The sequence below is a fragment of the Vanellus vanellus genome (assembly GCF_965231255.1).
Source record: "Vanellus vanellus genome assembly, chromosome: 3".
NCBI lineage: Eukaryota > Metazoa > Chordata > Aves > Charadriiformes > Charadriidae > Vanellus > Vanellus vanellus.
Window position 1 is genome coordinate 45,176,422 of NC_138907.1, and position 12,935 is coordinate 45,189,356.

Below are 12,935 nucleotides of genomic sequence, written 5' to 3' on the forward strand. Positions count from 1 at the left end.
TTAGTGCTTCCAGACACCTGTCCTCTAGGTTCTGGTAACTTCCAACTTTGGGGGGGAAGAGAGAGAGGGAAAAGAGGAAAAAACCCTTTTTGCCACAGTTATATGCTGTAAAATGCTTGCTTACAAGACTGGTGAGGTGTTACTTGAAACTTCCCTGTAGATTTTCAGTTGAAATCCATTAGAAGCAGCCCCCCCTTTTTAATTTAGAAATGTTGTTTGATTATGACGTTCCTACCGTAATTTTGATTTGTGGGCAAAATGTTGATGACATTAAACCATTTTCCTTCAGAAACTTCAAAATTATTAGCTTTGCCTTTCTCCGAAATGTATAACAGTAACAACACAAAAAAAAAAATCAAGCCAAAAATCTGATTTTTCAGCCAGGAGAAAATTAGCTCAAAGCACACTCTTACTCTTCATCTGTCATGTGACAGCCTTTATATAGGAAAAGCATCCCTGCCCTTCACTCTATGTTATAGTTCACAAGTTTCCAGAAAACTTCCTCCTGTTTTCTGTTGTGGTGGTCTCATTTCTGGGAGATGGAAAATGGGCCAATGGATTTACTTTTTTAAAGGAGTTTTATATCTTTTGGGCTTCACTCTGTTTCATATGTTGCATTTGTCTCTGAGTTATGTGCCTTAGTAACATAAAGTTTGTAGAAAGGTGTTAGAAGTTTCTGATATTTGTTGCTCTGAAAATACATGAGGAATATATTTGTAACCAACTGTACATATATTATTATCTGCCAAATTGAGTATATTAAATATGCTATAGTAATAGTTTTTTTTCCTGAAGATGTCTGCTATTACTCTAAAGTTGAGCGTCCTCCTAACCACAGCAGGTTGAGCTGTAAGCAAAATCTTGCACTCTTAATTACACTTGGTAATTCTGTTTATTAAGGGATTGATTCTGCAGTGTGTGGGTAGATCTCTGCTATTGGGTGGAACTTACTGCAGTTCAAAAATATTTAAGGTAATAATCTTTATTTAAGTATCTTAGTCACTGGGAAAAAAGTTTTTTAATGGCTTCTTTGTGGGTGTTTTTCACTTTTTTCTTCAAAACGGTCCTTCAGAACTTATCTAGGAGATATTGGATTTACCCCTTTTCCAAAAAATGATGCTGTCTTTGAAAATTTAGTCTTTTCAAGCCTTCATTGCCCCAAACATTTCTGAAACCCTGTTGAATGACTTTGGGGTGGCTGATAATTCTGCAGGGTGGAATGGGAGTTTAAGTTACCAGCTACATGAGACTTTTGCCCTTCGTTAGAAGACTTAAAGATCTATAGATAGTGGGATGGAGTGCACCTTCAGCAAGTTTGCAGGTGACACCAAGCTGAGTGCTGCTGTTGACGTGCCTGAGGGAAGGGATGCCATCCAGAGAGACCTGGAAAAGCTTGAGAAGTAGCCCCATGTGAACCTCATGGCCAAGATCCTGCACCTGGGTCAGGGCAGCCCCCAGTATCAACACAGGCGGGGGGTGAAGGGATTGAGAGCAGCTCTGTCGAGAAAGGCTTGGGAGTACTGGTGGATGAAAAGTTGAACATGAGCCGACAATGCACGCTTGCAGCCCAGAAGGACAACCGCATCCTGGGCTGTATCAAAAGAAGTGTGGCCAGCAGGTTGAGGGAGGTGATTCTGCCCCTCTACTTTGCCCTGGTGAGACCCCACCTGGAGTACTGCTTCCAACTCTGGAGCCCCCAGCACAGGAAAGACACCGACCTGTTGGAGTGAGCCCAGAGGAGGGACACAAAGGTGTTTGGAGGGCTGGAGCACCTCTCCTGTGAGGACAGACTGAGAGAGTTGGGGTTGTTCAGCCTGGGGAAGAGAAGGCTCCAGGGAGATCTTATTGTGACCTTTCAGTACTTAAAGGGGGCTTACAAGAAAGATGGGGAGAAACTTTTTAGCAGGGCCTGTTATCATGGGACAAGGGATAATGGTTTTAAACTGAAGAGCATAGATTTAGACTAGATATAAGGAAGAAATTTTTTATAGTGAGGGTGGTGAAACACTGGACCAGGTTGCCCAGAGAGGTGGTAGATGTGCCATCCCTAGAAACATTCAAGTTGAGGTTGGATGGGGCTCTGAGCAACCTGATTTAGTTGAAGATATCCCTGCTCATTGCAGGGGGTTGGACTAGATGACCTTTAAAGGTCCCTCCCAACCCAGACCATTCTATGATTGTAAATTATGGAAGATGTGCAAACCATGAGAAAACACTTCCTTTGGAAAGATAACTTCAGAATACCATAGACAGTAGAAAAAAGTTTTCTGTTTCTCTTGCTTAATATGGATGAGAAAAAAAAATAAAATATGTTGAGCCTTACGATGTTTCTTTCTTAAACTCAAGAATTAATATGGATGCCTGGTTGGGGGGGCATCTTGAATATTTAAAAAGCTTTTTCTGAACCTTGGTTATTGAAAATAAACAGATGTTAAATTTCCATTTAAAAAGTAAAAACTAGTATCAGTCCTTTTTTTTTCCCAGTAGTTGAGATTATTGGGTTTTTTTTGGCTTCTTGAAAATGTTTCACTAGTCTCTTGACTCCAGAGTCTTGTAGAGTAGATAAACGCTGAATTTTGAATGTTTAATAGAAGCTGAAATCCTGGCTTTTCAAACTTTGTATATATGAAAGACAAAGGGAAGGTACAGACCCAGTTTTCTCTTTGCATATTAATCTGAAAGCAGTCCTGCAGGCTTTCCTACTAAGTATGTCTGCTATGTTTCTAGATTGAATGCTTAATCTTGTTTTCATGTGGTTTACTTGGAACATCCTGTGTGTGGTGCAGAGGAATACAGATTAGGAGATAGAAATAATATATTCACACACACTGTATTAGATGTGCTTATAGGCAAAGGACAACGTAAAGCAGTTTTTATCGGCTGCTGTATGACATGACAGACTTTACGAAGGAATTTGAATACAGTAATGCAGCACAGTTGAAAGGAGGTGTGAGGACAGTTTTGTCCCACGTAGATGGAAAATATCTAAATGTCTAGAAAAACTGGAAAACTTACCTCTTTAACAGCCTTAAAAGGTATGTAAAAGCATGATGCTACCATTTTAGATTGCAGTGTTAAAATGTTTATTCCGAAGTGCTCTGGAGGGGTGTGTTTCCTCCCTCACACTTGGAAGACCAGAACTATTAATATCGATGTAAACGTCCAAATTCAGAAGATGTGCAGGTTGTTTTATGATGTGGGCATCTAGCCATTAATCAGTCATTCCAAGTATAATCAGCTCGAAGGCTGGAGCGGAACCCTTCCAGCAGCCTGCTTTGCCTGCCAAAGAAAATTCAGCCACTGAATTGGTGGAAATTGCTGACTGGTCACCTAGCGACTGCTCCTTATTTAAGTGGTAAACCAGCTTTTCAGCTGCGGCAGCCTGCGTTGCATATAGAAAATCCCGTCTGTACACAGCAGTTGTGAATCGAGATAGCAAAGAAACTATTCATCCAATTTCCATTAATAAAACAAAATTTAGTAGTAGTACGGCAGTTGGCCATTAGTTTGGAGTCCCTAACAGAAAGTGCAAAACTGCAGGAAGTCCTTTTCTTTTTACCGCTTCTAAATGCCGCAAAGTACCGCAGTAGTTTGTTGGCTGTTGCTGCAGGATGCGCACCGGCGCTGCCCCCGGCCAGCGGGGCCGGCAGGTACCGCGCTGGAGGCGCCTGCGGCCCCGGGCCCGCCCGCCGGCCGCCGCTGGGCTTTCCGCGGGGATGGAGCGAGCGGTACCAGGCGCATCCCGGGAGCGGGCCCCGTCGGTGCCCCCGGGAATCCTTGCGTGCGGCTTTACCCGGCAATCGCCTTACGGGGACAAATTTAGTTTAACGGCAATCCGCGCTTAATCTGCCGGAGCCCCCGGCACCTCGGGGGAGTGCGGGCGGGCGGCAGCCCTCAGCACTGGCTCGGGCAGCCAGAAACTTCTGGCAGCTTCCCGGCCCGGGCCCCTCCTCTTAAAGCGGCAGGGCCCGCCGCGGGGGTGGCCGCCTGTGCCGGGCGGCTGGGAGGGGGGCTGCCCGTCTGCTCTTCTGCCCGCCCTCCGGAGGTAAATAAAATTACCCGGGCTCTGTTTTCCTCCGGCAGCTCTGCCGGAGTTAGAGCATGGCACCGGGCGTCTGCGGCTCGTTGATGAGCTGCTCGAGCCGCTGGTAACGTTCACCTTTTAGTTTTCGGTATCCCGCTTCAGCGAACGCCAGGGAAGGTCTCGCCCCAGCCTCTTCCCGAAGCAGCCCTTCTGTGCCCCAGGCCTAGCCGCAGCCCTACACTCTCCGGGGAGCGAGGCCCCGGGTACAGCCCTCCACCTGTTTCCCTTTGGAGAAGGAGGTCCGTCTCCCCTTACCACCCAGCAGAGCCTGCTCCCCTTCTGGTAGCCTGGCCTCAGTCAATAATGCAAACAAAATAGTGATTCCTCATGTAAGCGCCTGGTTGGTGTGTAGTTTCAATGAGGATCTTAAATACCAGTCTTCTGCCAATCGTTTAAAAAAAAAAAAGGCGAACCTAGAGATAACCATCAGCTTCACTTTTCCCTTTCATCTTCTTGTGTGCACGGGAAGAATTTTGGAGAGAGTATAGAGACATAGAAACATCGAGGGAGGGGGCATCTGGGCTGTATATTGAAGCTGCTGTGAATGAAAGAAGTTAATGATATCATTATAAATGAATGATGGCGTGTGCTGGACATACTTTTCAGTTTTCCAGTTGAGCAAAAGTTTATTGATGATTTTATGTACAATATGCTACTGAGAAGATGATTCTTATCTACAAATTATAAAGTGCAAGAGATTATGTTCAGATATAAAATATAAATGCAAATTCAGATTACCTTATGTTTTAAAATAAAATGAAGGCTGAATCTGCAGCCTTTGGAGACAGCAATGTAGAAGACTAGTAGAGTTGTCTCAAAACAAAGTCTTTAATAATTTTAAGCTAAGAACTTTTTATTGTAGGATAGTCCAATGTTGTGTCACCCCCTTCCCTTTGAAGACCGTTGCAGTGCTTCTTGATAGGATAATTTCAATATGCTTGTAATACCTTTTCCAAGACTACTGAATCATGTTCTCAGATTTTAGCTGCATTTTAACATACTATTTTTTTCTGGTAACCTGCACTGAAAAGCAAGGAAGGTATAAAAACAAATACTGCCAAGTCATGTCAAAATCATGTAGTCAAAGATACATTCACTCTTGAGTGTAAGGGTATCTATTAAATGACGTAAGCACAAAGCAGAGAAGGAGTAACATAAAGGTAAAAATAGCTCTATACTTATTTTTAATCTCTGTCTAATTTTGGTGGAATTGAATAAAACATGCTTGAGAACAGGTGACTCATTTAGAGTTGGTGAAAATGACAAAGTCGTGGTAAGGACTATCTGAAATTAATGCCAGACTTTGATCATTACTGTTTACTTTTCTAGTTTGCATTCTCTATAATGCATCACATCTTGCTAGTTGTTTTAACTTACTGCTTTCAGCTGATACTATCAGTCAGAATGAGGTAAGTATTTTGAAAATTTCAAGTAAGTGATTTGGGGAAAAAAAGCCCACATAATTTGTGTTTCAATGGAATAATAAAATTGCAGAAAAATTTTCTGAAGATTTCCACTGAAGATTTCACATGGTTATTTTAAAATGTATAATGATTCATAGTGGTAATTAAAGAAATGCATTTCATCGGTATAAATTTTCCTCTCAAAAGCCACTCTGGTACTGCATTTTTAGTAAACATACCTACAGTGGTAAGCAAATGGTCCATATGTTTGCTATTCTTTGAAATTACTCTATTTACAATGGTAAATATTAACTAATTCCAGTGAAGGGAGTAGCTATTGTAAAAGTAACTTGAGGAGGTTTAGGCTAGGGATTGAAATTAACTTGTGTGGTAGAAACAGGAATCACTCCTTACAGGTGTTCGTTCTTCAAATGAATATTCTTTTTTGGAAGGAGTTTTTAAAAATAAGCCACAGTACTGATAAAGTAATTACTAATATTAGTGATTTTACTCTTAATAAGAATTTAAAATCCTGTTTTAAAGTTTGGTTGTTGACTTGCCTGTTCCTTTGCCATAAACTTCCAAATAGTCAAAGACCAGTGTTTCAGATTGTCTTGGTTCCCGGTACTGTAGACTTTTTTTTTTTTTTTTTTTTTGTTCAGTAGTAGTGAAGAAAAAGCATTCTTTGTTTTCTGTAAGTTAACATTATGAGTTGGTCTTTGAGATAATTTGTTTGGCTGTATAGGAAGGTATAGACTAATATTGCCAAAACCAGCTCTTGAAGTATTTGTTTGTAGGAGAATTCTAGCTACGTGCATCTGTGTGGACCCATCTGGGATCTGTCTGTCTTGTTTAAGTAATCTCAATACTCCACGCTTTCTTTTAAGTTTGGAAGATCATCTGCCATGAAAGACTATTAACATTGTAGTGCTGAAAAAGTTACTTCACTAAGGAGTGGGGAGAGCAGAAGGGATGCTCCCTTCTTAGGGCTTTACTGACTTTGCAAGAGAATACATTATTTGTTTCCCCTGTTCAGATTTATGTTGTGTGAAGCAGCCACTACTTGGTACACTCTACTGAGAGTACTAAGCAAAATCAAGTTTATCACCACGAGTCCCTGTTTCAGCATCCTTTGAAGTACAGTAAGAGAAAAGCATTGCAGCCTGCCTTGAAGGCAAGTACATTTACACTGTTAGTCAAGCAAGGATGAATGAATTTCAGAATCTCAACACTATTAACAGATACCTTATTAATCTCAGTTGAATTTTGTTCTTAAATCTGGAGTAGGAATGGATATGTGTTCGTGGATATACTATTACCAGCGTAGTATATCCTACTACTCTCTATGCAGTCACACACCGTGCATGCGGAGAGACAAAGGGATTCATTAGAGCATTCATGTTTCTGATGATCTTAACAAGTACAGAAGTTTTCTAGTACTGTGAAATATATTCTATTACCTGAAAATGAGAAGTAGACTTGAACAGAATCAAGGTAAAACATCATTAATACAGAGTTAACACTGTGGCATTTCATGTCTCTCAATTTCAAGTTTTGCAAAACTTAAATTTCTGAAAAATCATGCATTGAAGCATTCAGGTACATACTTGCATGTCTTTACTTCTGATGTATTGGATCTGGAAACAGCCACTGGGAATTACCTGATGCTGAGTGCAAGCACCTCAGTATCAAATAGTAGCTCTGAGACCTGTGTAAGGAGATTATCTCTATATTCTTTCTACAGAGAGCCTGGATGTGCTAGAGTTGCCTCTTGTAAGCTGTGTTTGAATCCGTAGGGGTGCAGAAACATGATATGGGCTTAGACAAGGGCTTAGATCTCGCTTCCCAGCTCTTGTATGGGGCTGCATGGAGGCTTGCAGCTCTTGGAAATGTACCTCACCCCTGTTGCTTGTCACCCTCTGCCTTCTCTCTTCTGACCCACATTCTATGAAGTGATAGTGAGGTGGTTCAGATATCTAGAATCTCCTCCCCCAGATTACACTGGGAGAGGTTGAGTGAGAGAACGTGGACCTCCTTTGAAGGAACAGAGCCTTCGTGAGCCCACTCTGCATACTAATTGGACACATGTTCTCTTCCTACCCCAAAACCCACTTATTTCCCTCTTCTGAGTTCCTCTGTCACCTGAGTTCCTCTGATGCTTGTTACAGACCCTTATCTTTTGTCTGGGCCCTTCATCTTCGTTGTGTGTTTTCCTACTGTTATTCTCGTACTGTACTCTGCCCCTTACGCTGCGCTCCTGGTGAGTGCCCGCCTATATAATTTAGTTTATTCAAAAGTGAAAAAGCAAAGTCTCTTCTGAGTTGTTCTACTTACTAATGAAGAATTAACCTTAATTATTTGAGGGAAATAAACACTCGTGTCATCATAGAAACTCATCAGATCTTGAGGCAATTAAAGGATAAGGTAGAACGCTTGGTTGGCCTTCACCATTGCAGCAGAACTGGCCATCTGCTGTGTCTTCAGATGGTGCAGAGGTTGGAGGCTTAATCTGGTGCCTGTTGCAGACAACTGTGGTATCAGTTTATTATATTTATGGTAGTCATTGTGTGAGCTTAGTGTTGCATTCTGTGTTTCTACTGCTGTGATATACATAATGCTGTCACGTTAAGATTTATTGGGCTGTTTTCTAATGCTCTGTCCACAAAAGCTCACGAGACCATGGTAGCTATATTGCCAGTGGCCAGTAATTAAAGCAGTTGTTTTCCTTTCTGTTCCAGGCCATTGATGAGCCTCCCTATCTCACAGTGGGCACTGATGTGAGTGCGAAGTATAGGGGAGCCTTCTGTGAAGCCAAGATCAAGACAGCAAAAAGACTTGTTAAAGTCAAGGTATGTGGTTTTCCTGCAAACGCTTTTTTGGGGAAAAAAGTGATCAATGTTTAATGTGAAACTTCGTTATAGTCTCAGGACAACTAAGAGGCTGTCCTTTCCTTGGAGGCTGGGAGTGTAGTCTCTGAAATAACAGTAAGGTTTTTTTTTTGGGTGGTGACCCACCCCCTGGCAATTAAATATATTCTGTTTCTTTCACTGCTTTGTCATCTGCTTGCATCCAGTATTTGTGGCCTTCAATTCCATCGGCTGACCTTAAAGTAATTGATCAAAGTACGACAAATGCAGGCTTATGTATGGGAGAACGTTATTAGAAAATGGCTAAAACTCCTCAAAGTAGGTTTAATATGCTTTCTTTTACTTCAGGAGCACAGGTCACTACTATTTAGTAGTGTCAACTAGATAATGCTTCTGGGATAAGGTGAAACCCTGCTGTCTTCCAACAAAGACTTGGCGTATTGAGTCCAATGGAATAGCAAGCAGGGGATCTCACCTAATGTATATAATGACTAGTTAATGACCGAATGAATCAATATAAGCTACATGCAGCACAAATAAAAATTGTGGTGAGGGAATACATGAGATGTATTTTAACATCCCTTGGAAATTTAAAGTATCATTTCTAGAAATAGAGAACAATGTTTGGCCTTGTTTTTATTATATAGTAAGTCTACACTGCAAAATTGCCTGTTTGGATAATGTTGCCCTAAAAGCTTCTAATCTGGGAGCAGGTACTTTTTTTCTGCTCTGCCTCTTAACCTCATACAGAAATATAAAAGAGCAAGGATCAAAAGCACTTACGAAAAATAAATTAGGTTGCTGGTCTGTAACAGAGTTACAGTGGCAGAATACTTTTCTTATATTTACTGTAAATATAAGTGAAAAGGTGTGAATTGTGAGTGGTGATAACCTGTTACAGAAGAGCTTCCATTAGAAACTTGTCATGCGTTGGTTGAAACTGCCCTCATGCTATAGCTGATTTTTGGCTATAGTATGCATGAGGGAGAGAGCAGGCTATCTCCAAAAGCCCTGTTGGGAAGGACTATTGTCACTTATTTGATAATAATGTTAACTATAACAAGAAGATGTTAGTCTTAAATCTGACATCTTTAAAAAGCCTTTAAAACAAATTAGTGGTCTTTTCATTAGTCATAACTCTTAACACTATCAGCTGCCCTATGCTTTACAGCACCATTGAGTTTAAGCGACTAAGTATTGTTATTTAAGCTGTTAAGCTAAGCACAGGAATTGTGTTGTGCCTAGATCAGTGAAATCTTAACTCCTTTCAGCTCTTCCGACCTTCTTAGATGGCCACTTGCACTTAAGGTTGTTTTTTCCATTAATAAGTATTTTCTTATGGGTTTATTACTTGCAGTTTGGTCACTGCAATGTTTTGCAGAAAGATCTTGAAATGGAATAGCATTTTTAGTGTAAGTTGTTTGTGGAGCCAGTGCCTAAAGCTGTGTGTGCATGTGTGTTTCTTTGTAGGGTAATGTGATTAGTGGTTGAGTTTGTTTTTTTTTTGTGTGCGTGTGTGTGAGTGCAGTAACAATACCTTTTTACAGGAACATATGTTCCCTAAACTCAACAGTGACCCCTTGATTTTCTCTAAAAATCTTTTCAGCTCTTTCTGGCACATGCAACCTTTCCCCAGTATTAGCTCTAACCAAGATTCTTATTATCAGGCGTACTTTCTCTGGAATTTTGGTAGTTTATCTGTTGCTTTTATATTCCACTTGTTTAGCAGTTTCTTCTGGCCTCAATATATTTTATGCCCTAGTCTCCTAGAACTAGTAAAGGAAAAGGAAAGTTAGTTAACTTCATAACATCAATTTTAGCTTGAAGTTTTCATTTAAGTTTTATAACTAGGTGCTCTGTTGAGAAAGGAGGGTGGCAACAAAATTTTTTCAATATGGAGTATGTCATCTTCGGGCAAGTAAAATACATTTAATTGTGTCTCCTTTTACCTGCTTTCTTTTGTCAAATTCTGCTTCCTAGAATATTTTGAGGCATACCTTCATAATAACTCTTCAATCACCAGTATAATTTAATAACTATTCAATTTAATGCAAGTGCTATGTGTTTATCATTTCAGTATCAATAGGTTCTGTATTACACAGTTCAGTAGTCTTTGGCAGGTGCTGTACATGGTACATAATTTTACATTAACAATGTAACTACATTACATGCTGTCGTGGAAAGTGGTAAAACTTAAGATTTGCCTGGACTTGTGAAAAGTCTTGAAGGCAATATGAATTTGACTAAAGGGCAAGACTTTCAGTGTTAGAAGAGTGGTAGTCCATTTCATAGGATCTGTTAAAGCTTTTCTTAGAGAGCTATTTACGCCAGTTTATTTTGACAGTCTCTCCTAAAACAATTAGCACTATCATGCACACCCACTTGTATTTGAGCACCCTCCACAGCAGTTTCAGAAGAAACTGTTTTCTATGTAGGTCTTTGTTAAACAGGAACTGTAGGAACATCAGCTGTATAGAGCCTACCAGGACTGTCTTTTCAGGATGGTGAAGAAAAGGGAAATTCTAACTGAATCTAAACAGGTTGATGATGTACTGAATGTCTTAATCTTTTGCCTGAGACAGAAAGGATCCACGCTGACAAATACTGTGGGATTTAAAACCCACACTAATAAATACTGACATCACTTTTCTCAGCTTCAAGAAAGGCCAGTGATGTCACGCTCAGTTTGGAGTTTGACTATTTCTATTAATTTCTGTTTACCAGTACTTTTTTTGAGCCCGTATGAATATGTCAAGAAGCAAAAACTGTTGGTATCAAAAATCTCCCCAAAAAGAGTCAAAGCCCCAAGGCATCTTTAAAAAGAAAAACCATTCTGGAATGCACAATAGCAATTTGCTTTGTTTACCTTTCATTGTACGACATTGCAGCTGGCTCATGGTTTTGGATAGAGTTCCTTTTTGCTGCAAAATATATTTAAGACAATTACAGAAAATAAATAAAACCAGATCTCTCTGAATCAGAATTGGTATACTGGATGTTTCATATGAGCCAATAGTGACCACAGGTTTTGGATTACTTTGTATGTGAACGGAATTTTTGATTTCTAGATAAATTCCCCAAAGAGGAATAAATACCTGTATCTGTCAGGCTGAAGTTCAGAAGGGTAGTCTTTGCTCAGTTAATTCCTAGCCTGAGTCCTTTGTCTGGCTGCCAGGTTACAAAGTATGATTTTGTATGTGTGATGGACAGAAAGTAGACGGGATGATGCAGCTCTAAAAAGAATGATGCACAGCAATATGTATTGCTGTGGTTCTAACAGAAGATTGACAAGATGACTGTTTCAGGAAGTAGCACTTAGAAGGCAGTAAAGTGTTTTAGTGCATTTATTTTCTTATCAGCCGGTCAAGGTAGGCTCTCCTTAGTCCTTGTTGTGGATGCTGTTCTCACTGTTTCCTCCTTTCAAGGTTTACAAAATTCCTTAAACTCTGCTTCTGAGGAGACTAAGTAGGAGAATCAGTGTTCGAGAACGCTGTTGTTCTGAAAGAAATTTTGCTATTGCTGTGTGTTACGGTTAAACTCTCAACAATAGTGAGAACATAACATTGGCTACACTCGTGAACCAAGTCCTCGGATTTAATGTAGGATTGCTGTAGTTGAGAGTTACTATGACATGGCCGAATCTTACGTTACGTTCTTACTTATTGTGAATATTAAATAAAATATCATATAATTACAGCAAGTGAGTGTGTTCTGGTGAGCATGATTTGTGTGTGTTAATAAAGTGTACATATGTACATAAAGTGTAATGCCAGAATTTTCTCAGTTTCTCTGAATTTTAAAACCAGAGTGAACCAGAGTGGAAATAAAACTTCGGGTGCAACTGATAGGAGGATCCTTTGACTTTCAGTGTGACCAAGTTAATTTTGAGGGAAATGAATGGTGAATATCTGTAGCATCTGATACAGATAACTTAATCATGATTCAGTTTGAATTTCCAGACCTTTTTTTTTCTTTTCTGAGGACAGCATATGTAGGATTAAAGACACAGTCAGTGACATGGGGAAGATACCTGGGAAATACTTACAGGATTTACTTATTTCAATTTTGAAAGACTGAAAAGTTAGCCATCTGTACATTTACTTCCAATTAACTAGCAGCGTGTAGGCTTGGCTGACATTAACTATTTGGGTATTTGGCTATTTGGGTTGTTCATTTTGTTCTGTTAGCTACAGGACAGTAACGTCCTGTACTTTTTTTGTGTGAGTCTTTGAACCATGAGTGAGGGAAATGCATTTTAATAAGCAAAAGCAAAAGACCCCATGATATGGGGTTAGATAAAGGTCCTAAACCCGTTTGATTTCAGAGCATTGAAATACAAATGTTTCTTAAAAAATATTCATGCTCAGAACTCTTGAAATTTTCTCCTTTCTTGGTGTGGTACTAGAGCAGTACAATTCAAATCATTAAGAGAACTGGTTTTGAGGCATTAAACATTGTTCGTAAACTGTTTGTCACTTCCTTGGGAGGTAATGGTTCTATTCTGAAAAAAAAAAAATGTTTTAAAAGTTTTGATGACTAAGAAATTGTCTCCTCATGTTTCTAAAATACATAAATGAAACA

General features: G+C 39.9%; 1 protein-coding gene across 2 annotated transcripts in view; it reads left to right on the forward strand.

Annotated features, from left to right (window-relative positions):
* ARID4B (AT-rich interaction domain 4B) overlaps nucleotides 1-12,935 on the forward strand; it is a 91,752-nt gene that overhangs the window by 22,410 nt on the left and 56,407 nt on the right. For both annotated transcript variants that reach the window (XM_082480378.1, XM_082480377.1), the window contains one exon: nucleotides 8,226-8,336. In XM_082480378.1, the coding sequence (XP_082336504.1) occupies nucleotides 8,226-8,336 (111 nt within the window). The remainder of the gene's footprint in view (nucleotides 1-8,225; nucleotides 8,337-12,935) is intronic.